Source organism: Asterias amurensis, chromosome 5, assembly GCF_032118995.1.
Source record: "Asterias amurensis chromosome 5, ASM3211899v1".
In the NCBI taxonomy this organism is placed as follows: domain Eukaryota; kingdom Metazoa; phylum Echinodermata; class Asteroidea; order Forcipulatida; family Asteriidae; genus Asterias; species Asterias amurensis.
In genome coordinates this window covers 8,505,579-8,533,087 of record NC_092652.1, presented here as the reverse complement: position 1 = coordinate 8,533,087, position 27,509 = coordinate 8,505,579, and the positions used below count along the sequence as shown (strand labels likewise).

Sequence of the window (27,509 nt, the reverse complement as noted above, 5' to 3'; positions counted from 1 at the left end):
TGATGGTTTATTGATGTACACAAATTGATGGCTTTCATCGTGGGCTTTTCTTTTTAATTTTCAACTTTTTGTTTTCTGACGCTAGTTATAGTTCTTCCGAGGCGTTGAAGGAATTGTGGCATCATTGTTGTGTTGGCAGTTGTTTGCTGAGCTGTGTCCATCAATATATATCCCCGAAGGTAGGTTTAAAAAAGATCAACACTTGGAGTAAAAAAAAACACGCAACTCGTTTATCGATAGCAAGCAGCCTAAGCTGTACATTGTAATGAATGAAGGTCATGAGGTCCGTTCAACAAACAACAACATAGTGATTGAGGTAGGTATAAAACTATAATGGGAAAAGTTTCCGTATGGCGCCACCACTTTTTCATTCGATATGCTATAATATAGTATCTAATTTACCTCAATGAGATATCCCTTTTTGTAAAAATGAGTGAAAAAGTGGTGGCGCCATACGGAAAGTTATCCCTATAATGATCCGTACGCAGCCTGCAGGATACATCAGCGCACTGCACAAAAACAAAACAACACATTTAAATAATTTGTATAAATAATAATTAATATCAAACCAAAACAAACTACACCGAAACTGCTGTACATTTTAGGGAGTAGTTTATTAGTTAGTGTTTTTTTAATTTAAACATATTATTTTTATTAATAATAATAATATACTGACTCTTTTCTTTACTGTAGTTTGTTTCTAACAATAGTAACACTAACATACTGATACTGTTAGTGTTAGTTTTTTATTCCATGGAATCATGGAGTTGTTGTTTCTAATTCCACTTATGAGGCTCAGTAGTAGTGAATGAAAACACATTCCTTCATGACACAATTGTCATTGTGTGTGATATTTCTACCTCCATGGCATGGTAATCACTGCCACTGCACTGGTTCACGTATGTAACTTTTACAATTTTAGATTTTATTTAGACCCTTTCAAACTATGAAACAAAATAGTATATATTCTAGCTCTAATTTACTCAAAAGAAAAATTCATTTTTTTGGTAATAAAAATAGCGAAAAGGTGGTGTAAGGAAATGGAAACTTTTTTTTTTTACCAGCAACATTTACATCATTGCTGCTCAGTCACCTGCACGTTGTTAGACCCAGTAACTGGGGTGCTGTACTCCTTTTTATGGATTTTGACATCATCGGTCGTACAGAAAATGTAAAAATTTTGAAAAAGGAATACAGCGCCTCAGTTACTGGGTCTACCTGCACATGTACATCCCGATATGCGGAGATTATGCAGTAATTCACCAGAACCATAACCAGAACAAAATTAAAAATGAGCTTGGAATTATCTCAATATCTAACACCACTTTACTAAAGTCTTTAGGCATTTGAAAAATAAACACATTTTTGTAACATGTTGCTTGTCTGGACTTTTTGAAAAGTTGGAGAGGGAGGTCCTTGTTATTTTTTTTTTCTTTTCAAGATGGCCACCATGTCTAAGATGGCCGCCATATCGTATTTGAAGATGGTTTAATGGTATTACGGCATGTCATCCAGTTCACATGTGTTTCTTTGTCCATTTCGATACATATTTTTATTCTTTCCAATAGTCCTTCTTGCTTTTGCTCCAAAAATATTCTGTGTGTGTGGTTATCACGTCCTGGTGCAAACTGGCAAAGGTCTAGGGCAAAATTTTCTCAAGATTCTTGAGTTGGGGAAATGGCAATGTTTTAGGCCTACATCAAAGAGAAAGATGATGAATTCGCTCAATAAATAACAAATAGAAAAGAAAAAAAATCGGTGCTGCCTCTGAAATCGAAGCTGACAGGGACAGGCAACTTGTTATTTACTTGGATTTATAAGGAATTGAATGCAATAAAACGATTGTCCTCTTGATGAGGAACTGGAATGGTAGCTGAAACATGCACTCATGGCCAAAGGAAAAAAAGGGAAAGTTACCTTGTCACAACACCACTCTCTTTAATATACCTAAACAATTTTTTTTAATGGTTTCTAAAGCTTTGTAATAGCTCGAAGTGCCCTTTCCACTGTGTACATTCTGTCTAACACTAAAACTGGGAGGTTCATTCCCAGTGGCAAAACAAACGGTATTAATCATCCTGCAAAATTATTTCGTTATTTCTTTTATGTAGATAAAAGTATGGACCTACATGTATGTCTGAAAACAGCAACAACTCTCAATTTTTATACAAAAAGCTAACTGCAGTCATTTGGTGTTTTTTTGTTGCTATTGTACATTAAATGGTAAATAATTAGTTTGAATATTCTTATCCCGTTATTTTGGAACATCATTTTATCTGTTACATTCTGTTGAAGCACTCTTTTGTAATGAAAGTGAAACGCCTTTCAAATTTTATGTCTTTGTATCAATCCAGACAAGAAAGTGATTCCAAGATGTCGTGGAGGTTGCAACTCGATGGCGGCTTGGCTGCCGATTTTGAATCCAACCTGAGTGGTCTTGGGACAGAGCTTGGTACTGCAGCTTACAATATGAGGTACAGTACATTGTACACTTTATTATACGTTAATTTTTTGTTTTTTTGGGGATCAAGAACTTAAAGGGTCTATGTACTTTTTGTAGGACAAAAAACACAATGTCCACAGATTTACATTCAACTTACACAGTTTTAAGATAATGATAGTAGAAAGCTTCCCTGAAAATATGACGTGCTGAGGTGCTGTAGTTTTTGAGAAATGAGTAAAACAATGTCATGAAAATAATTTTCGTCTCAGTGATCATGAAACAAAAATTATATTAGCATGTAAAAACGTATTTTCGTGACACTGTTTTACTCATTTCTCAAAAACTACAGCACCTCAGCAACTAATATTTTAAGGTACGCTTTCTACTATTATTATCTTCAAATGGTGTAAGTTTAATGTAAATCTGTGGACATTGTGTTTTGTGGTACAAAAGGTACCCAAATTCTTTAAAAGCAGTGGACACTATTGGTAATTACTCAAAATAATGATTAGCATAAAACCTCATTTGGTAACGATTAATGGGGAGAGGTTGATAGTATAAAACATTGTTAGAAACGGCTACCTCTGAAAGGACGTAGTTTTTGAGAAAGAAGTAATTTTCCACGAATTTGATTTCGAGACCTCAGATTTAGAATTTGAGGTCACGAAATCTGTAAGCAAACAACCTCGTGCAGCCCTGATACTTCACGACGGCAACGACGGCAATTGCCGTCGTTGCCCCTACCGATTGCCGCAATGCCCTTCAAAAACCCAATTTTTCACGGCAATGATTGCCGTGCCCTTTTGTCATCATTGCCGCCGTGCCCTTCCTCCCAAAAACAAATTATATTCAACGTTGTCAAAGTTCGAAAATAAGCTAAAAAGTCCCGATGTCTGTGTAAATTTCACGCAGCGAAATAGGCCCGAATTTCACGCACGTAAGGCACAGCAGCAGATTTCAGGCCGGTTAGTTGTTGTTCTTTGCGTGCGACAAAAAAATACTCGCAACATCGAACGCTAGAGGGCGTTTCCGAACAAAGAGATAGCGTGAGATTAAACGCCCTCTAGTGGTAAAATTACGTAAACCAACGCTAAGCGCCTTGAGACAAAGACTCGACGTGCTGTGCATGCTGTGATAGTGGTTTCCCCCATGCTTGGTACATGTGATGTACCATCATGTATAGCATAGTCGTAGCGCACCGCATGCATTTATTCTGTCAACATCGTGTCAAAATGGAGCAGTTACGTGGGAATTTTAGAGTCTCTACGAAAAACTACACAACGTGCATGACCAGTAGTAGGATTACGTATGAACAAAAATTATTTATTGTGTATTGTAAGTAGTTGTTCTTTATTTGGTTGAGTTAGATGAATGCTTTCTTTTTTCATTGGGTAACAGTTAGAAAATGGAAAAATTTGAAGAACTATTTTTTACAGGCAACTCAGAGTTTTTTTTTTCAAACTGCCGTCGTGCCCATCGCAACTTTTTATGATTGCCGTGATGCCCTTCCAAATTTTTGAAAATTGCCTTGGTGCCCCAAATTTTTACAAAAAGTCAAGGCAAAACTGCCGTGCCCCTTAAAAGCCGAAGTATCAGGGCTGCTCGTGTGACCCTGAGGGTGTTTTTTCTTAAAATCTTATCTCGCAAATTCGACGACCTATTGCGCTCAAATTTTCACAGGTTTGTTATTTTATGCATGTTAAAATACACCAAGAGAGAAGACTGGTCTTCGACAATTATCAATAGTGTCAACTGTCTTTAAATTCTTTTCTTCCCTTACACCGATGTGTACGAGCACTAGACTTCAGGCGAGCTCACTGGTCTAGTTGTAAGATATCTGCTCTACCAACAAAAATTTGCGGGATCGAATCCCTCTCCAGTGATCCAGATGTCAATTATTGTCATTTAGGGCTCAAATTTTAGGGGAAAGACTGCTTGGCTTTTACGCCAACTTTTTTACTGGACTCGGCATTAAGTTACTCGGCATTTATTTTACAAGTCCAGAATCTAAAAACAGACCACATATTGAAAATAATTCAATTGTATTTTTCTTATTTCTTTCAGTGAGGTTCTTGCGCTGCCAATATTCAAGCAGGAGAATGTCGAAGATGGGTAAGAAATTATAAGATAATGTAACTAGCCGGAACTTCCCAATTGTCCAATACACTGCTTTCCTCTGTCACTCTACACTGAATAGACCGATCCAGTAGACTCCGCCCACGACGTATGTGTGAGCAAGAACACGTGGGGCTCTCCTATGCCTTTCTGCACAACTCTACTGCGCGCGCCAAGCATACGCGCACGCATGTCGGACCTTAGTGTCGGACCTTTGTTGCATTGGGATTGGTCAATACGCAATGGGGCAGAGCTTAATGGATCGGTCTATTGTTTGAACAAAAGTATGAAGAGAATTTGAAAAGCAATCGGCAAAATCCCAGGTGTTGTGACCCATTTAGTCTCAGAAAACAAACTATCATACATAGTACATCTTGTTTTTTTCAGAAGTCAGAAGTCAGTTTACTTACATATTTATGTGCCAGAAGTCTCACTTTGTGACAGACACAGCCCCTTACATAGCCCCATTATCAGTCAAATCGGTTATGTTTCAGCATTTGTAATGATTAAGATAGCCTGAACGTCTGACGCCATTCTTTGAGGCTCGTGAATAATGCCAGAGACCGGCCTCAAAAATTGCAAAACTGGCGTGTAGTTTGACCTCTGACCTTGGTCATTTTACATACAGATACGCAGTCAAATTCCATTGCAGACTTGAGAGCAGTGACTATTTGGGCATCTAATGTCACTGCACGTATCCAATGATTTCATTGTATCCAATGGAATCACTGGATCATAGCGGCAGCGACCTGTCTTTATCCTTGCGGATAAAGACAGGGGCCCAGTCTATAATTAAGAGATCTACATTGTCACACATAGCTATGTAGTTGTAATTTTAGTGGTTTGCCCACTGTTGCAGTGACTAGCCAACGGGACCAGTTAGCTGGTCATTTCACTAGTCCATCAGCTTTTTCACTAGTCCATATATTTCTCTTCCAATGTGGATGCTTTGTGTGCTTCACGTTTGCGTGGTCAAACAATGTGGGCACCAGCAGTTGTTTATGTTAAAATAATTTGGTAACAAGAGTGTTGGTGGAAAACGTTGAAACGTGAATTTGTTTTGTTGTTGTTGACAGCTTTCAGTGCATATTGAATGCAGCCACATCACCAGCAACCAAGGTTAATGAAGAAACACTTACATACCTCAACCAGGGCAAGTCATATGAGCTAAGACTGAAGAAATTAGGAGACATCTCACAGTATGAAGGCAAACTCTTGAAGGTAAGATGACCAATCTTTGTCTTTGTTGAAAGTTTTTAGTTTCACAGGTAGCAAAAATAGTTGTTCAGCTGAACAGAGTTATCGACTGGAATTATTTCTATTTTGGGTCGAACAAAGAAAAATAGACAAGAGCGGTATTTGAAACTGAATTAATGTGCTAGAGGTCACAGGTTCAAACCCTGCTCTTGTACTTTTCTATTTGTTTTTTAATCAAAAACTTAATTCAAACCTACCTTGTAAGTTTCTCATTTGGTTGGTTGTTTGATATTCAAAGTTATGTCTTTGACACATTAAAGGGAAGGTACACTCTTGGTGATTGGCAAAGACTAGTCTTCACAGTTGGTGTATCTCAACATATGCATAAAATAACAAACCTGTGAAAATGATGAAAGAAAAAACACCCTTGTTGGACGAACCTTGTTGCTTTCAGATAGGAATGAAAGACTATTTAGTGAGAAACTACTCTATTTCAAAATCTATGCTACATCAGAGGGAGCCGTTTCTCACAACGTTTATACTATCAACAGCTCTCCAATGCTCGTTACCGAGTCAGTTTTTAAGTTAATATTTGTTTGAGTAATTACCAAACGTGTACCTTCCTTTAAAAGAAAAACTTAAATATACAAATTGGTTGTTTCTTGCTAGCATAAAACATGTGTAAAAGCCTAAACAGATTAAGAACAGAGCTAGAATTTTTCACTGGACCGCAGGCTTGAGGCCAGTAATTTTAGATTTTGGCCAGTAAACTCTTGACCCAACAAGCTGGACGTTCTATTGTATGTACATGTAGTTCAATTTAAAAATTCGACCCTTCCCAGGATATGTTAATTGCACATAGCGGGTGCGCACTAGCATTTTGGTTGGTAAAATGAGGGCACATCGCGTTGTTTTGTGCACGGCTAATGGCTGCATGATGCAGATGCAATTGCGTGTCTGCTTTATAGTGCACAGCTCTATGGCATTTGCCATCCAACAGGGTCTACATGTATACGCATGCCTGAATGTAATTAGCATACTTTATGGGAAGGGTCCATGGTTGTGGTGCCCTTTGCTTTTGCTGTGGTGCCCTCTGCAAGGTAACTCAAAATCAAATGTACGGAAATTTACTTCTTTCTCGAAAACTATGGCACTCTAGAGGGAGCCGTTTCTCACAATGTTTTATGTTATATAACTGACATACAGATCAGGTTGTGATCCGATTTGTGCATTGTTGCCGCTACGCCGGCGCTGTATGATTTTTGGATGTCAGTAATTTGTGTGATTTTTCATAATGTTATACTTTTAAAATACATCAAATTACAAGGATCTATACATGTATGTCAGTTATATAAAACAAATATTGAGTGACTTTAATTCGTGGAATGGAGGGAATATTATCGCTCGGTAAAACTTGGGCTGTTCCATTTCACTCGGCTTAGCCTCGTGAAATGGAACAGTCAAATTTTACCTTGCGATAATATTCCTCTTATTCAACTCTGAGCCACTCAATATTTGTGTACCATCAATCTTTCCCAATTACTAGTAAGGGTTTATGCTAAAATTATTTTGAGTAATTACCAATAGTGTCCACTGCCTTTAACCAGAGGACAGTTGCTGTGCCCAGTCAAAAGTGAAGTTCAAGGCATGGTGTTCAATGTAGTATTTGTTATCTCTTTCAGAGTGTGGTCCGTGTCCTCTTCAACGACAAAAGACTACAGTACGCAGAGTCTGAGCAGCTAGCCTCCTGGAGAAGTAACCGGCCCGGGGAGCGCCTCCTTAGGATTGATGTACCCCTCTCACACAACCTCATCGACTCCAACTCTAACACCAACAACCTCAATTCAGTGGAGTTCCTCTGGGATCCTCATCAAATCGTCAGCTGCTTCATTCAGGTAACAGATGGTGGCTGAGTGGTCTAGTTTACCATACCCAAGCTCTAGTGTTGTCAGCTGAGGAGAGTGTGGGTTCGAATCCCAGTCATAACACTTGTACTCTTTGAGCAATTAGCCTTTTTGAGATATGGTGGACACAATACTACAACACTATAATAATTTTGGGTAAGTTTGTGTGTATACACCATAGAGCTATATATATTGACTAGAGCGCTAACACCCCGTTATACAAGCGCTAAGGTTTTGAAGCCGTGTGGGCGCATCCATGTTTATGTACAAACCAATACAAAAGCTTGAAATTTTGTACGGCAATTGTACGGCTATTTGCATGATAGTGCGTTTGTTCTTTTCTATGTGTCATCGAACAAAAAAATGCAGCAAATGTGAACGCACAATCTGCTGATGAGCGTACAAACTGCGAGCGTCATGTGCGTCATGTTTAAAAGGCGCGTATGCATTTTTAAGTACGTCAATCAAGTCGAACTTACAGTTTTCGTAGCGAGGACACACGCGAATGGGCAGTCAAGTACGTAAGCGCACACGCCGAATGTAAAAAAAACGTGCCAATGTGAATTAAAATCGTTCCGTAGTCACGCAACACATCAAACATGTCTATGCCGGGGGTGGCTTTAAAACGCAGAGCAAGTTAGCGCTCTAGTCAATATATATAGGTCTATGGTATACGCCCAAACCAAACAGTACACACCTATCACGCCCTCATACCTCAAAAAGGCTTATGCACTGGGTTCTTTAACGTGTATTAAAAAACACACAGGACCAACGGACGAAGAGATAATGGTCAAGTGTCTTGCTTTAAGGACACAAGTGTCAAGACTGTGGGACTCGAACACGCACTCAAGAAACACAAAAGCTCAAATCCGTGAACCACTGCACTAGCACCGTAGTGCATTTGCCTGTATAGACCCATTGCATATTGACGTCACACTCTCCAAGAGGAGGCAGATCATTGGACAATAGCTGTTCTCTGTTCGCAAAAAAACGTGTGCGTGTCCTCGGCTTATTGTAGCGGTTGGTGTTTTGCAAGGGGGAGCTATTGATTTCTTACACAATACAGAACGCGCCACCGAGCAATGTGCGCAGTTGTGGGTGTCAACTCTCTTTTGTGCATGTTTGTATACAATTTTGACACCAAAAATTCCACCCAGGATAGGCACATGTGAGTACGCTGCGTGTTTGCAAGCGGTCTATATATTTGTTAATATTAAACTTGTTGATTTTGTTGTTGTCTTGTTTAGGTTAACTGCATCAGTACAGAGTTTACTCCCAAGAAGCATGGTGGTGAGAAGGGTGTGGTGTTCAGAGTCCATGTGGATACCCATGTACATGATAAAGAGCATGAGAAACCCATTCACTCTGCAAGCTGCCAGATCAAAGTCTTTAAGGTACACACAGAATAAGCCAGTATTTTGTTGAAATAATTTTTTCTATAAAATGATAGAATATTATAAATATACCAATTTTAATTTTGGATGAAAACAAATAATGAATCAACCAGCTTGAGATTTATATCAGTTAACAATCGCTGTGTCAATGATGAATAAAAAGTGCTTGAGTTTGTCTATTACAATATCTGCGAGTTACTCAATATTTATCTGATGGTCACTGGACACTATTTGTAATTGTCAAAGACCAGTCTTCTCACTTGGTGTATCTCAACATATGCATGAAATATTTTACTTGGTAAAGTTTTAGCTGAGTTGGTCGTCGAAGTTGCAAATTAATAACAATGAAAAGAAAAAACACCCTTGTCACTCAAAGGTTGCTTTCAGATGCTTGATTTCGAGACCTCAAAATCTAAATCTGAGGTCTCAAAATCAAGTTCATGGTAAATTACTTGTTTCTCTAAAACTAAATTTGTACGTTGCTTTAGAGGGAGCCGTTTCTCTCAATGTTTTATACTATCAACCTCTCCCCATTACTCGTCACCAAGTAAGTTTTAATGCTAACAATCATTTTGAGTAGTTACCAACAGTGTCCACTGCCTTTAAAGGATTTGTGTAATTTTTAAAATGTCCATAGATTTACACTAAACTTACAGGGTTTGAAGATAATGATAGTGGAAAGCTTCCCTTCAAACATTACTTACTGAGGTGCTGTAGTTTTTGAGAAATGAGTAAATCAATGTCATGAAAATACGTTTGTAAATGATTAAAATAATTTTCGTCTCATAAGACCAAAATTATTTTCATGACATTGTTTTACTCATTTCCTAAAAACTACAGCACCTCAGCACGTAATATTTTCAGGGAAGCTTTCTACTATCATTATCTCCAAACTTTGTAAGTTTAGTTTAAATCTGTGGACATTGTGTTTTTTGTCCTACAAAAGTTACATAGACCCTTTAAGCAGTGTTCCGGCTTCATCAGCTCTATGAATTTGGGCGATAAACCTTTCGATATGCCGTGCGTTATGCAGTGAAGTGTGCATTTTAGGCGTTAATACACGTAAACCTAACTGCCCACCAACAAGGGGTCAATATATATGTTTTCTCTGTGATTGATGTTTTTTTCTTTTACTTGTGTGCAGCCTAAGGGAGCTGACAGAAAGCACAAGACAGACCGAGACAAGATGGAAAGAATATCAGACTCGGAAAAAGAGAAATATCATCCCTCGTACGAGTGTACGGTTCTCACTGAGGTAAGAGAAGTCTACTCCCCCCCCCCCAACCCATTATGGTAAATGTGGCACCAGTGTGTCTGACCTGGTGCCTGATGTGGGGATGTTTGAGCGTGAATCCAGGCTTTCTGCTTCTTCTCACTCAAATATGTTGCCCTCCATCTCACAATTAGGACTGTTTTAAGGGGAATATTAATTCCTACATTACCTTCAGCTCCCCTGAGTTATTTTCATCTTGATAGCCCCTTACCAACAGTGGCTTTTTAAATGAACGAGTAAACCATGTATAAACGACATCAAACGAGTTCTAGTGATTTTCAGACATCATGAAAACCACACCACCATAACTTGGACAAGGGGTGGATTTCACAAAGAGTTAGGACTAGTCTTATCTCAAGTGATAGTCCTAAGTTAGGACGAGTAACTGGTCCTAACTTAGGACTATCCATGCAATTTGTATATCTCCTAGGACTAGTCCTAAGTTAGGACTAGTCCTAAGTTAGGACTAGTCCTAAGTTAGGACTAGTCCTAACTCTTTGTGAAATCGACCCCTGGTCTCCCATCTAAGGTGTGGAGAGGAAAGATCCTGAGAAATCACTGAATTTCTGATGGCGTTAGTTTGAATATTGCCATGAAACAGTATCAAACAAAGTTCCATTTGCCACCATTTTAACATGAGGTTTAGAGACTTGCAATGTTTTCCCCACTCACTTGAGGACTCTATTATGAGTACATCACAAAACTTGAATCGGCAGAGTTTTTGTCCAGCCTCATCTAATTGGTATATTCTTTTAAAGCCATTGGACACTTTCGGTAAACGATATTTTTCAAGGCTCACACTTCGTGTACCACAACTTATATATAAATTAACAAACCTGTGAAAATTTTGGCTCAATCGGTCATCGGAGTCGGGAGAAAATAACGGGAAAACCCACCCTTGTTTCCCCACGTTTCGCCGTGTCATGACATGTGTTTAAAACAAATCCTTAATTCTCGCTATCGAGAATTGATATTGTTTGAATGTTTTCTCAAAAAGTAAAGCATTTCATGGAATAATATTTCAAGATAAGTCTTTCACCATAAACCTTCTGTAAACCCTGTAAATTATTTGTAAATCTGTGAACTTTTATTTATTTTTTCTGTACCGAAAATGATTTCTGTTCACAGCAAAACTTACAGCTGAGCTTGACGGAAAACAATGGGAAGGTACAGGTATGTATATACTCTCAATGAACAGGGCAATACGTCAAGCCTGAAACTGCACTACTGTTCAGGAAATTTGTAATCCATTTTAAAAAAAAAGATTATTTTGGAGGAAGTGGGAGACTCTCCAGCCAAAACTATCCAGGGTTTGGGTCATGCTGATTTTAAGCACAAACATTTGGTTGCAACAGAATCTTGCCAGCCAAAATGCTTGTTTGAATTTTACTGATTTCCTGCTTATTTTTTTTACTTTGCAATGGGAGAATTTAGAACACTATGTGGTAGCAGACTCACGGTAAATGCACATTGTTTATTGAGTGGTTTAAAGGCAGTGGACACTATTGGTAATTTCTCAAAATAATTATAAGCATAAAACCTCTCGTGGTAACTAGTAATGGGGAGCTGTTGATAGTATAAAACATTGTGAGAAACGTCTCCCTCTGAAGTGACGTAGTTTTCGAGAAAATAGTAATTTTCAACGAATTTGATTTCGAGACCTCAGATTTAGAATTTGAGGTCTCGAAATCAAGCATCTGAAAGCACACAACTTCGTGTGACAAGGGTGTTTTTTCTTTCATTATTATCTCACAACTTTGACCCCTGATTGAGCTCAAATTTTCACAGGTTTGTTATTTTATGCATACATGTATGTTGAGATACACCAAGTGAGAATGCTGGTCTTAGCAGTAACCAATAGTTTCCAATGTCTTTAAGCATGCACACATGACCATGAACAATGGATTTACCTGGTATTAAGTCTGCTACCACCTTATGTAACCAAAAGTCTCCCATGGAATTTGTGCTGAAACGTGTTCTGCTTAGTAACTGCATGAAATTCGGCGCTAATTATATTGTCGGTACATGTAAAACTTGTGTACAGTTTCTCTCTGTGGAGACTGTTTCATACTTCATACTTATGGCAGTAATATAAGCAGGACAACTCTTTGAGGACAGCAAGTTGCATGAAAGCTTCTCGAAAAGGTTGTCCAGCATTTGGGTCTGCATGAAGTGTGTACCAGCTTTGTCAAAAAAATTGTCAAAGATCAAATAAGCAAGTTCAGTCCGGTTCCCTGAGAATGGAATGCTGTACAAATTTTGATGCCACAAATTTCCCCTCAGATAATTCGGAAGAGTTGACAAAGGGCCACTTTCTTGCAAAATTTGCAGTGAAAATGAAGCTGTGACGCCGCATCACGTATCGCATTCGCATTCACAGGAAGTATGGACTGGGCTTTTTTAAAACTTGTCTGCGCAAATCCTAATACAGTTTTTGTATGTAGTGTACAGGATAATGATAATCACCTTTTGAGACTGGTGATTGTAATAATGGTGTTTAAAAAGTTTTTGGCTTTCGCTTGGAATTAGTGTTTGGCAAAGTTGTAAGCATGCCGTTACACATACCTCAACTTAAACGGGTGATATACGCTTGGTAATCACTCTAAAAATTCATGGCGGTAACAACTTTTGGTAAGAAGTACAGCAGCTTTGGATAGTTGAGAAACATTTCACTTCCAAGTACTGTCAGTTTTTATTCCTCAAAATTTGAATCTGGGAAGGGTTACAGCCTGAAACAGTTCTCAGATTGTTTATTCCTATATGTGTTTTTTCTTCCTGCGTGGACAAAATTCGCTCCGGATCTACGGTGATATCTCAAAAACGAGACCACAAAATGAAATTTTCATTAGATCTGCATTTATATAATATAGGATTAAAACAATCGAACAGAACCAAAAACCAAAGGTATACTTTCCATTTAAGCCAGAGCCAAGGATGCAAAATAGACCTTATGCTTTGATGTAATCCAGCCGACATCTTAGAGGTAAAACGATAATGAAACATTGCTCAGTTTTGAGTGCACGGTGCATAAGATTGGCCAATGACCAACCTCCTTTTGACTTCTAGGCAAGTGTGCCCTACTCTAACGGCGTCATGTGCATAAGGTCTATTCAGACTTAATACTGTAATAGGTAGTTCTCACTTGTTGTCACACAGTGTTATGTCGGCCGTCTTTACAGGCGTTGATATTTGGTTTTTGAACGCACAACAATATGCGCTAAGTGTTATTAGCACGTGCTGCACATGGGAGTTCTATCAAATTCCTTGAGCGATCGGTTGGAGAACCACTTGGCTACTTGGAAAATTTGAACGCTTTGCGCGCCCAAAACCCAAATGCCTGTATAGGTGGTAACGAAAACTATCTATTTGACTCGCTGGTTTGCTAAGGAATCGGCACAGCGTCCGATGACATTTGTATTGATTGTGGACTATTTTGAATGCCAAATGTTTTTCTGCCATTGCTGTGGTTTCATGATTTCATGAAGTGATTCCAAGGTCCAATAATCGGTGATGTATTGTTTGGTTTTACCTTTACTTCGATGTGTGTAAGCACTGTATACTCAGTGCTTTCTCAGGCTCTTTGAGAAAAAGAAATTACAGGCATATTACTCGGGTGTGGATGGTAAAATATCTTCTCTAAATTGGGAAAGGTCGGGGGTTTGAATCCCACCCGAGTAATATGCCTGGTGGCTTTGTTTTTGACAAAGTTTGGGAGAAAGTACTGAGTATAAAGTGCTAACACACTTCGTGTGTATGGGTAAACCAAATAATGTTCTTTTTCTCCCAAATGCAAATTTGACATATGTTCAAAGGATGTTACCGCCGCAGTAATGGCAGAAACTATTTGTTGCCAGATTAGTCTTTATTTAGATTTTATATTTTTTAATTTTCAGAGTCCAGTAGAGCTTGAGTGGTTAATAAGAGGTCCTTTAATGTCCAATCACTCATCAACGAACACTGTGAGCTTTTTATCCATTATTGGGATTAAATGAAAAGGGTCATGCATCACTGGGTTTTATAATGCAGTACTACATGTACATTTCAGATAACTTAGGGCCTGTGTGTTTTTTCGTGTTTAAGGGCACTGAACACGTTTGGTAATTGTCAAAGACCAGTATTCTCACTTGGTGTATGCCAAGTCTTTTATTATTTTAGTGAGAAATTACCTCTTTCTCAAGCCTGTGAAAATTTGGACTCATTTGGTCATTGAAGTTCCAAGAAAATGATGAAAGAAAAAACACCCTTGTTGTACAAAATAGTGTGCTTTCAGATAGGAATAAAAGGCTTTGGGCCAGAAGTCTTTTATTATTTTAGTGAGAAATTACCTCTTTCTCAAAAACTACATTTACGTTACTTCAGAGGTACAATGTACATGTACACTGTTCAGCAGTTGTTTCTCACAATGTTTTATACTTTCAACAGCTCACCGGTGCATGTTACTAAGTAAGGCTTTATGCTAATCTATATTTTGAGTAATTACCAAACGTGTACAGTTGCCTTAAAGGGGTCATGCCGAATAGTCAATGATTAAAAAGTTTGTTGTTGTTTTTTCTATGAAATTGTGGGTGGATGGGTAAAAAGAAATGAGTGAAAAACAAAATTATTATTGACAATCGAAAACAAAGAAGCAATACCCAACTAGCCAAGATCGTCAACTCAATCATTCTTGATTAAACTTCAAAGTTGTTTTGTATTAGTCAGGAAACGTGATTGAAAACGAGTGATGTTTGAGATTTGTTCTGCCTCATTTGCAACATTATCTTATCAATATTTATTTGGGTCAAAACAATATTAAAAGAAAATCATAATTTTTTAACATTGACTATTCAAAAGATTTATTGTGTTTACCAGTCATCATATTGTAAAGTAGATTGTACAAAACTGTAGAGCGCATTTCAATCCATTTCTATCAGTCAGGTTTTTAAGGAACCCATCATTAACCCTTAAAAAATTTGTGTAATTTGTGCAACGAAGCCCTGATGAGCTAGCCTGTGGTTAGATACACCAACCCAGGCTAGATTTCACAAGGAGCGTATATTGTTCTCAAGATGTGTATTAATCATAATTGCTCCTGTATGCAAAAATGTGACGTCACATACTGAACACTGAAGTGATATTGTTAACACAGAGTCAGCTGAGTCTGAAAACCTCCTCAGGTCGACCTTGCGTTGACACAAAAACTGTCTGCGACTGTCTTTTTTGGGACGATGCTGTGCCCGACTGTCAGGAACATACCAGTCCGTGATCACAAACTATACACAGCACTGAACTGTTGTGCGTTATCGGAGACTGTACATTCATTACCATTTATATTGATTGTTTATTAAGCATCCGTGCAAGCTTCTGTGCCGACGTGCGTGCGGCTATGAATGCCAAACACACTTAAGCACCAGTTTTTATCGTGGGTGTGATTATGCGTTCATTTTGTGTTCCGACTGTTCCCGCTGCAGTACAAGCAAAACGCAGGTCGATCTGAGGGCAGTTTTAGTGAAATTGAGCCATGTTGCTGTAGCGATAGATAACTTTGTAATAGTAGTTTGCACTCATATTACTTTTCTGGAACTGTTTGTTTTTATTTGTTTACGCTTTTCCATGTTATTCATGTTAGTTAGCCTAACCTGTCACCTCTCACATACTATCTCTCCATGGGAACTATCACAGTTTGGTATCAAACTTTCATCATCTTCACATCTTCTGCCAAACTGATTGTTGTGGTGTAATGTCAGTGGAGAATATCATCTTTTTCAGCATAGTTAGTTAGACGTATTTAGCAAGGAGCTTCGAACCAAAGCTGTATGGGTGGCTAGTGTGTTAAGCGCTCACCTCTCGCCACTGTGGCCCCGGGGCTGATTTCACAAAGAGATAAGATTGATCTTAACTGCACATCAATCGTAGTTGCTAAGTAAAGTGTGATGTCACAATTCAAATCAATGTGGTAATACTGACAATCTGTCCAGCGAAGAATCTTATTACTTTGTGAAATCGGCCCTGGTTGGATTCCTGGCTGGGGCTAAGGTGTGAAAAGAGTTGTGCTTGGGTTCTCTCCTGTGCCACGAGGGTTTATCTCTGTGCCCTCCGTTTTCCCGCCCTCCAGAAATAGTCTGGTACTACTTTATATGAGGGATGCCCATTGTATACCCAGTACCAAGGGAATTTGACTTAAGGTAGTGGACACTATTGGTAATTGTCAAAGACTAGTCTTCACAGTTAGTGTGTCTCAACATATGCATAAAATAACAAACCTGTGAAAATTTGAGCTCAATCGGTCGTCGAACTTGCGAGATAATAATGAAAGAAAAAATACCCTTGTCACACGAATTTGTGTGCGTTTAGATGGTTGATTTCAAGACCTCAAGTTCTAAATCTGAGGGCTTGAAATCAAATGCATGGAAATTTACTTCTTTTTTGAAAACTATGGCACTTCAGAGGGAGCCGTTTCTCACAATGTTTTATACCACCAACCTCTCCCCATTACCTGTTACCAAGTAAGGTTTTATGCTAATAAATATTTTGAGTAATTACCAATAGTGTGCACTGCCTTTAATATTATTGCAAATAAGAAGGTCGTAAAGTTATTGGTCCTTAAAGGAACGTTACAGAACTTATAAGAAAACAAATTGTGAAGGTCACAGATTTAAATAAAACTTACACAGTCTAATGTAGATGATAGTAGAAAAAATCACTTGAAATATTTCTGTCTGAAATGTCATATTTGATTAGAAATAAATAATATAATTTTGCGTTTTGAGTTTATCGCTCAGTGAGCATTTTATTCATTTTTATTTTGACATCGATCTAATGGAAAATTTGTAATCGGTTTTTCACTATTCTCTCGTGACCCAGGTGGACGATCGATCTCAAATTTCTACATGATTGTCAGTTTATGTATATGATGGATTAATAAAGCGCTTTCACTGCCAGCAACTGTTTTGTTAGCAAAAACTAATTCTGTAATGTTCCTTAAAGTTGTTAAGGTGTAAAATTATACAGGTATTGGGTAGAGTGATAAACTTCACAAATTTAACTCTTTTTGTCTAAAGATTCTGGTTTTGGCTTGGAAGTTGAGAGGCTTGTGATGTGATTTTGCTTTGTTTTTTATTCAGAAACCAATTTATTTTTCTATTACAGTTGCCACCGGACAGTTCCCCAGTCCCCCTTCATCTCAGAAATAATTCACCAATCTTTCAGCACGATGACACATTTAGTTCATTTGACGAGTAAGTATTTGCCTTCCTTATCCCCTTTAAGAAGGGCTCCCAAGGTCATATTCAGATGAAGAAAAAAAAACCAGTATTTGACCTTGTTTTTAAATAGCTCCATGCTTCAATCAAGGTAGCCCTGGCGGCCTTACACTTTCGTAATATACTACAGTGATGTGCCAGATATCAGGGTGCATTGGCAGTAAATTTTCAAAGCTTCATGAGTCAAATCTTACTTGCAAGAAACCACTTTCAACAGATTCGCATTCCATGGCAGCTTATATTTTTCTGTGCTGGGTTTTGATCGTCATATAGTCTTCACAAATCGGTCATTTCCATGAAATAACGGTGACTTTGGATAGCTCTATGATTTAACCAAACAGATGGTTTGTTTTGATGTCAAGAACATCTACAATTGCAAGAACTAATGAATCTGCATTATTAGCATTTTACCACCCATGAGACGATGTTATTTTCTCTTTTTTTAAAAAGATCATTTAACAACCACTCCATAGGCAGTGATGCGGGTGATTCAGCAGGCGGTGCCAGTAACTTTGTGGTGAGTTCACGCCTTAAAATAAACCTCATTCAACTTTTGCCATGGTCCTTGTGTGCTTTGTAAAGTTCAAACGCAAGTAAACACTTGTAAAAAAAGAAGAAAAAAGTATCCCTTACCATGGAAATTTACTAACATGTTCCGTCTATTACATGTAGTTCGTTTCTATTTCTATTTCTGTATAAATGGTACTGATCAAAGCCTTTTCACCAACTGACAACACTGGTCTTTGACAAAAACCAAGCGTGTACCTTCCCTTTAAGTGGTCAAGTGTGACTAAGCAAGTCATTGTACCAGACATTGTCAAAATCTAACCGCGTGTCATGGTTGAGCGGTTAAGAGCACTGGATTCAAGCTCTGGTGTTTGATCAGCAGAGTGTGGGTTTGAATCCCATTCGTGACACTTGCTACGCAAAATTGGGGAGGTAGTGCTTTCTGCTCTACCGGCCAGGCTTCGGACTGATGATACCCAAGCCTACATCTGTATGGACCGTAAAAGGGGTAACCGTGTTTCAGCCCTAGGAGTAGGTGGCAATGGCCTCTGGAAAAAAATAATTGTAGCCCACACCTTGAAATGGCCTTCATGCCTTGTATGTCAGGCGATATGCATAAAAAAATATTTATAAAAATGGGTTATTACTTGAGGCTCATGACTGTAACCTTCTTTATTTTGTTCTTTGTCCTAATTAAGGGAACTCCTTCAGCAGGTACAAGTATTCAGGAAACTCAAGAATGGTTGAAACAGAATCGGTTTGGTGCATACACCAAGCTTTTTGAAAACTTTGCAGGTAAGAAAACTACTTTTCCAACTAACAGACAATGCAGAATGTTTCTTGGTAGCTTGTGCTTACAAAATAGACATTGTTGGGGTGATTTTAGGTAGGAACTGTACTTGTGAGTTGTTTTGAGACACCTACATGTACATGTACATTTTTTTTTAAGAAAGTGGACACTATTGATAATTGTAAAAGTCCAGTCTTCCCACTTGGTGTATCTCAACATATACATAACATAACAAACCTGTGAAAATTTGAGCTCAATCTGTCGTCGAAGTTGGAGGATATTAATGCAAAGAAAAAACACCCTTGTCACACGGAGTTGTGTGCTTTCTCGAAAACTACGTCACTTCAGAGGGAGCCATTTCTCACAATACTATCAACCTCTCCACATTACTCGTTACCAAGTGAGGTTTTATGCTAATTATTATTTTGAGCAATTACCAATAGTGTCCACTGCCTTTAACAGGAAAGATTAAAGAAAAGGGATCATAGATAACACCTGGGTAAAGCTCACAATGTCGCTCTACTAATCATGTCTGAGAACAGGAATCACAGTACTCTCTGATACATGTAACTTGTGTTGTTCAATCCATTCTAAGGAAGGTCTCTTAATGGATTTTACAGATTTGGTAAGAAACAAAAATCGTGAAGATCACAAATTTAAAATGAATTTGGTTGGGAAGATATTTTATGTATAATATGATGATTAACAAAATATTGTTTTTTTATAAATAGTTTGGATTTTATGTCATATATGTATCATTACAACATAGTTTGCTATTTTGCAAAACCAAATTTTGTTTTCCTCAAAATGGCAGACTGTACATGTATGTTCCGCTTTTTGTATTTACAGCGGTAACATTTTTAAATAAGGGAATCAATGTGTGGTGAAGAGGTTTTCAACTAGTGGTTTAAACCCGCGCCGAGGCCGGGACTTGGTAATTTTACCAAGACGAAGTCGAGGTAAATTATCAAGAACCAGGCCTCGGCGGGTTTAAACCACTAGTTGAAAACCGATTCAACACACTTTGATTCCCATTCATAAATACCTTTTCAGTCAAAAAATATCAACACTTTTTGGTCAAAAGGTGAAATAAATGCAAAAATTATAACTATTCAATGATTTCCTTCAACACAACACCCCTCCAGCTATGAAATGGTTAGGCCCTCGGGTAAACAACTCCTTATAAGGAGATGCTGTGCGCGTCACGCGTATCGCGTGATGTTGCACAACTCAGCTGTTGCTCTCGACCAATAGGAATGAAAAAACTGTCTTATACGCACAGGTGCAAGCGCGCATGTCACGCCCATGTTACATGTATAACACTTTTTACTGGTGTTATGTCATCCGTTCAAACAACACCTCTCGACCAATCAGAATGGATAAACTGTCTTAGGTATTAATGAATGTGTTTTAATGTAAGAACAGCTTTTAAAAAGGATGAGCAGTTCCAAACACCAAAATATCATCGGTTTGGGAAAAATTATCAAATATCTTGTACTTTTTCAGGTTCTGATCTTCTCCGGCTTGCCAAGCAAGACCTAATTCAGATAATGGGACCAGCTGATGGCATCAGGTTGAACAATGCACTGCAAAAAAGGTCAGATATTGCTCTGTGTATTAAAGGATGTTGGATACGTTTTTAATATGAATTTGCTTGCACTTTGACAAAGATCAAGCAATGAGAACCAAGCACTGAGTTCTTTTATCAGGGATGATAAATTATTTTCAAATTTTTTTTTGCATTCAGACTTTTTAATGTCTGCGTGTTGAAGAAAATCAGATATTATATTCTCAAGAGATGATAAAATCATGTTCTCTGATCTACTCCTCTAGCGCTTATGATATTGTTCCCAGAAGCTGCTTGAAATCTATGCATAATCTATGTATTATGGTCTTGTGGCAAAAAGATCACTGGACTTATGCCCTGGTGTTTCTGATCAGCAGAGTTTGGGTTCGAGTCCAAGTCGTGACACTTGTGTTTTTGAGCAAGATCACTTATGAGGCATCTCTTGGTTTCACAAAAATATTATGTAATACTATTAAAGGCAGTGGACACTATTGGTAATTACTCAAAATAATTATTTAAAAAAACCTCATTTGGTTACGAGTAATGGGGAGAGATTGATAGTATAAAACATTGTGAGAAACGGCTCCGTCTGAAGTGACATAGTTTTCAAGAGAGCTATTTTCCACAAAATGATTTTGAGACCTTAGATTTAGAATTTGAGGTCTCGAAATCAAGCGTCTGAAAGCACACAACTTCATGTGACAAGGGTGATGTTTCTTTAATTATTCATGTTATTATCTCGCAACTTCGATGACAGATTGAGCTCAAATTTTCACAGGTTTGTTATTTTTTATGCATATGTTGAGATACATGTGTACAGCAAGTGAGAAGACTGGGCTTTGACAATTACCAATAGTGTCCAGTGTCTTTAAGTCAGGTTATGATGATTTACTTTTGATTTTTCAGGCATGTGAGACCTCGACTTACGTTATATGTATGTCAAGAACATGAGCAAGGTATGATAGAGCAAGGGAATGGTCAAAACCTATCACAAAATATATCATTGGATCATTAAGATTGGAAACTTAATTGTTAACAACACATTATTTTTAATAATTGAATAGTGGATTTCAACTGAATTGTCCATAGTCTATCACCAGGCATGCTTGGGGGTCAAGTGGTTGGGACATCTGTCTAGAATGGTGGGGGTCATGGGTTTGAATCCCTACTGAGTATGATGCTTGTAGAGGTTTTTTCAACATCAAGCCCAGTTCATACTGAGCACGAAAGCAAAGCAAATTATTTGATGCAAACTATTGGGTTCACCTCGATTTCAAATTGCGTAGATGCAACCAGCTGCTGTGCATGCTTAAGGACCACTTTGGTGGCACATGAGTAATTATTTTCAAACAATGCCTTATAATCCCAAAGAAAAATATTGAAATATGAATGGGTTTTTTTTTTCATGGAGATTACCAGGTGCTGGTTGTTGGAAATTGTGTGACATGGCCCTTATAACCATCCTTTCAAAGAAGGAGTTTGTATCATTCACCCCGTTTTTGAATTGCGTAGATGCAACCAGCTGCTGTGCATGCTTAAGGACCACGTTGGTAGCACATGAGTCATTTGTCAAACATTGTCTTATAATCCCCCAAGAAAAATATGGAAATGTGAATGGCTTTTTTTTATGGAGATTGCCAGGAACTGGTTGCCTGTAAACTGCCTTGTGTGAAATGGCCCTTATATCATCCTTTCAAGGAAAGAGTTTTTATCATTCTCTAAGTCATGAAAGTGTGCAATTAAGAATGACTGAATCTTCCATCAACTGATGTTGTACCATTCCGCTTTATAATTGTTGTTCTACATATTTTTTTCTTTTCTGGTTTTGAGCAGTATACCATGCATTGTATCTGGATATGCAGACACTGGGGGAGCTGAAAGCCAAACTAGCGAACCTGTACAGCATTCCACCAGAACAGATCTCAACGATACTCCGGCAAGGGCCAACGGGAATACGTGTCCTCGTTAGCGATGAGGTATGGTCAAGTCCACTTTATGTAACAACCATGAACATATGTAGGTCTTGACACTTGTGTCCTTGAGCAAGACAGCTAACCATTATTGCCTGGTTCTTCCCGATAGGACACAAAGAATACGTGTCCTCTTAAGCCATGAGGTATGGTATATTCCTCTTATGACACTTGTGTCCTTGAGCAAGACAGCTAACCATTATTGCCTGGTCCTTCCCGATGGGACACAAAGAATACGTGACCTCTTAAGCCATGAGGTATGGTATATTCCTCTTATGACACTTGTGTCCTTGAGCAAGACAACCATTATTGCCTGGTTCTTCCCGATGGGACACAAAGAATACGTGACCTCTTAAGCCATGAGGTATGGTATATTCCTCTTATGACACTTGTGTCCTTGAGCAAGACAACCATTATTGCCTGGTTCTTCCCGATGGGACACAAAGAATACGTGACCTCTTAAGCCATGAGGTATGGTATATTCCTCTTATGACACTTGTGTCCTTGAGCAAGACAACCATTATTGCCTGGTTCTTCCCGATGGGACACAAAGAATACGTGACCTCTTAAGCCATGAGGTATGGTATATTCCTCTTATGACACTTGTGTCCTTGAGCAAGACAACCATTATTGCCTGGTTCTTCCCGATGGGACACAAAGAATACGTGACCTCTTAAGCCATGAGGTATGGTATATTCCTCTTGTGACACTTGTGTCCTTGAGCAAGACAACCATTATTGCCTGGTTCTTCCCGATGGGATACAAAGAATACGTGACCTCTTAAGCCATGAGGTATGGTATATTCCTCTTATGACACTTGTGTCCTTGAGCAAGACAACCATTATTGCCTGGTTCTTCCCGATGGGATACAAAGAATACGTGTCCTCTTAAGCCATGAGGTATGGTATATTCCTCTTATGACACTTGAGTCCTTGAGCTAGACACTTGACAATTATTGCATCAACCTTCGGATGGGATGCAAAGCTGTAGGTCTCATGCTTTGTGTATTGCAAATCAAATAACTTAGTACAGTTATCATTAAAAGAAGGTGATTGTCATGGCGTTTTTCTGCTATTGTTGGCTACAGATTGCACCTCTTCTTGTCCCATCTATGATGTCTAAGTCCAGTGAATGCAGCCTCTGCACTGCATTCTGTTTGCTTACAGACAGAGCACTATAAACACTTTTAAATAAGTACTAGTTATTATGATTTTTAATAATTATGTACTATGATGGTGTATTCACTTCATGTTTAATTACGGGCTTGCATAATATTAAAATTCCCTATTCATTAAAAATTTACATTCATAAAAACCTCGGACAGTTTCGCTATTCCTATTGGTGGAGAGCGCGTCACGTGGGTGTGTGTAAACCTTTGTTTATGACCGGTAAAAAGTGTTAATTCATGGGCGTGACACGCGGCCTTGCACCTGTTCTTATAAGACAGTTTCTTCATACCTATTGGTCGAGAGCAACGGCTAAAACAGTTGTGCGATACGCGCGACGCGCACAACATTCCCTTATAAGGAGTTGTTTACCCGATGGTGGCGGAGGGCTTTACCATTTTATAGCTGGAGGGGTGTTGTGTTGAAAGAAATCATTTAACAATTATAATTTTTGCATTTATTTTACTTTTAACCAAAAAGTGATGATGTTTTTGACGGAAAAGGTATTTATGAATGGGAATCAAAGTGTGTTGAATCGGTTTTCAACTAGTGGTTTAAACCCGCCAAGGCCTGGTTTTTGTTACCTCGACTTCGTCTCGGTAAAATTATCAAGAACCAGGCCTTGTTGGGATTAAACCAGTAGTTGAAAACCTCTTCACTACACATTGATTCCCTTAGTAAATCTCACTTGTAAGGTTCTCCTGATTCACACAACGGATTAAAGGCAGTGGACACTATTGGTAATTGTCAAAGACTAGCCTTCACAGTTGGTGTATCTCAACATAAACTTGTGAAAATTTGAGCTCAATCGGTCGTCGAAGTTGCGGGATAATAATGAAAGAAAAATAACCCTTGTCACACGAAGTTGTGTGTGTTTAGATGGTTTATTTCGAAACTTCAAGTTCTAAATCAGAGGTCTGGAAATCAAGTACGTGGAAAATTACTTCTTTCTCGAAAACTGTGGCACTTCAGAGGGAGCCATTTCTCACAATGTTTTATACCATCAACCTCTCCCCATTACTCGTCACCAAGAAAGGTTTTTGCCAATAATTATTTTGAGTATTACCAATAGTGTCCACTGCCTTTAAGCTCAGTTTTTCCACTGGTTTGTGATTTCCTGAAACCTGATCACTGCAACTATTTTGTCAGCCCATTAAATCATATCCTTTCTGTTCCCTTGATAGATGGTTGAAAACGTTAAGGAGGAAAGTCTATTTTCACTTCAAGCAATCAAAGGGGAGGTAATGAATAGCTACACGATCATCATGACATAAGATGACTCAAGACCAACTACACTGGGAGGCTGTTCTTCACTTCAAATCAACGTCACACACAGGACCTGTTGAAGATTGCCGACCGTACTCTTCATGAATGGTTTTTAAAATTACCTTTTAAATTATTATTAACACTGAAGTAGTTTGAAGTAAGCCTGGGCGAATAGTGTTGAAGTCACAACTGTTGATTGCTTAGTCCAGTCGCGACTACCATTATTCAACTATGCGGTTATTTGTGCCGCTGCGACTAATGATTGCTTAGTCGAGTCGCGACTACCATTATCCAACTACTTGGTTATTCGTGTCGCCCTGACTACTACAAAAAGAGTCGCGACTTCCTGCTTGCTAAACCAATTGTGTCGCTCGCGACTATTCACAACAGCATAGTTTACTTAGGAGACACAATCAGACATCAGTGACGATCCTTCAATCATTTCAGTATGAATTTGACTGTATTGTGCCTGCGTTAAACAATATTGCAATGCAACTTGGAAATTAACAATTAGTCGCGACTAGTGTCAAAGTCACAACTATTTGAGGCGGGATCGGAACTAGTCGAGTTGTAAATTTCACTTGTCGCCCAGGCTTAGTTTGAAGAAAGATTTTTACATTGTCATGTGCCGTGGTCCATCCATTTATTCAATCTTTGGTACTCTTCAGGGTTGTGACTGTATGACCACAGTTCCTAGCTACTGTTAATATTGAGTTTAGGTAAATAAGGGGAAAGTACAAAAAGGGTGAAAGTTTCCAACAGGAACACCTTCTGAATCAGGATAACAATCTGAAATCTACCTGTTTGCCTGAATATTTCTTTTAAGACATTTTCAGTGCTTTAAAGATAATTTTAATCATTTTTCGTCTATAATGTAGAGTCAAATAGTTTCAAGATTAATGCAGTTGACAATTTGCACAATGGCAACTGTCAAGAACAAGAATAATTTCTCAGGATATATCACTTGTACTTAAGTGAAAATTGCACTTTTCATTTGATAATACTAATTATTCACTTGAAGGAACTGGACACCTTTGGTAATTGTCAAAGAGCAGTCTTCTCACTTGGTGTATCTCAACATATGCATAAAATAACAAACCTGTGCAAATTTGAACTCAATTGGTCGTCGAAGTTGCGAAATAATGAGGGAAGAAAAAACACCCTTGTCACACAAGTTGTTTGCTTTCAGATGCTTGAATTCAAGACCTCGGCTAAAAATTATTTTAGTGAGAAATTACTTCTTTTTCCAAAACTGCAGTTTCTCACAATGTTTTATACTTTCAACAGCTCTATTTTGCATTATTATTATTAAAATTGAATTTGTAGCCCATGGCTAAATTGCTTCAATATACATGTACGTATACAATACAATATGAGGCTTGCTCGTTACCCATTACCAAGTAAGTTTTTATGCTAACCCTTATTTTGAGTAATTACCAAAAGTGTTCAGTGCCTTTAGATAAGGCAGATGATCTTCGCACAAAACGAACCCTCACCCAGCCTAAAACTTTGTAAATATGGGTAACACCACTACAGGACAAAAAATTGCGCCTAGAAATTTGCTGAATCAATAGACCCTACTCATGAACGACACAATTATATAGCAACACAGGAAGTCTGCCATTTTGGATTTATGCGCTATTTTAGATCAGTTCCGTTTCTTAGGACATGTTTACAGAGTTCTAGTTACTTGACATGCATGGCATGCATGTGGAACTACGCTACATGTACATGTACACTAGCTCGGTTACAGTATCTGAGTAGAGTCTTTTAGGAGCCAGGTACATTTCTCTCTGACGTCAAGCGTCTCCAAAGGTCCCATAAAGTGTTTTCTTCAAGGGCCAACCCTTCAAAGTATGCAATTAATACTAATGTTGTGTGATCCCTTTGTGGAAATCAGACTTAAGTAGGAAGACTATTAATTAAGCCTGGGAAGCTCACTTTGAATTACGGACCACATTTTGATAAAATAGAAATTATCTTAAGTATTAGGTAAGACATGACTGGCTTTGTTTTCCTGCAGAATTTTTTTTTTTTTTAAAGTCTAACCACATTTTTCTTATACCCATGATCATGATGATGACACTGGTTCAAAATTCGTAACGCGCAAAATCATGAAGAAATGATAATAATTTGAGAGGCGAGGAAACTGGACCATGGGTACACTTTTTGTTAATAAGACACCAAATGAACATCAGATAAATATTGAGTAACTTTTTGCAGATTTTGTATTCAACAAGCTAAAAGCCATTGGACACTTTCGGTAAACAGTATTGTCCAAGGCCCACACTTGGTGTATCACAACTTTTAAATAAAAAAAACAAACCTGTGAAAATTTAGGCTCAAACAGGATTACCAACCAAATTTCCACTTGATTTTCAGGACAAGCAAACAACAACTGAGAACCAGTAACAAGCAATATGCAACAAATGGAAATTTGGTTGGTAATCCTATTTTTATCAAGGAAGAAATTTCATGCTGAGCAAATTTTTGTGCTTAGCAGCTCTTTGAAATTTTGCCCTGGTCATCTCAGTGTAGCCTCAGTAATTATTTTAAAGAGGGTCGGTGACAAACTTGTACATAGTAAAGCACACAATTTTGCATGTAGTTTTTTCAATCACAATTATAAATGTAATTTTTTCCTGAATTTGGAATAAAAGTCGGATTACAATGCAA

General features: G+C 38.2%; 1 protein-coding gene across 3 annotated transcripts; it reads left to right on the top strand.

Moving 5' to 3' along the window:
* LOC139937230 (upstream-binding protein 1-like) lies at positions 1 to 27,509 on the top strand. 3 transcript variants are annotated; one of them, XM_071932315.1, is made up of 16 exons: positions 1 to 179; positions 2,355 to 2,474; positions 4,508 to 4,555; positions 5,635 to 5,779; positions 7,438 to 7,650; positions 8,907 to 9,053; positions 10,198 to 10,308; positions 11,455 to 11,499; positions 14,220 to 14,285; positions 17,455 to 17,543; positions 18,018 to 18,084; positions 18,773 to 18,869; positions 20,371 to 20,461; positions 21,338 to 21,387; positions 22,265 to 22,407; positions 24,752 to 27,509. In XM_071932315.1, exons 2-16 carry the CDS (start codon positions 2,374 to 2,376, stop codon positions 24,839 to 24,841), a joined length of 1,503 nt encoding a protein of 500 aa, XP_071788416.1. In that variant the 5' UTR covers positions 1 to 179; positions 2,355 to 2,373; the 3' UTR covers positions 24,842 to 27,509. The 3 variants fall into 3 exon arrangements, with proteins under 3 accessions (XP_071788416.1, XP_071788417.1, XP_071788415.1); XM_071932316.1 differs by lacking the exon at positions 14,220 to 14,285; XM_071932314.1 differs by lacking the exon at positions 1 to 179 and having other exon boundaries at positions 2,335 to 2,474.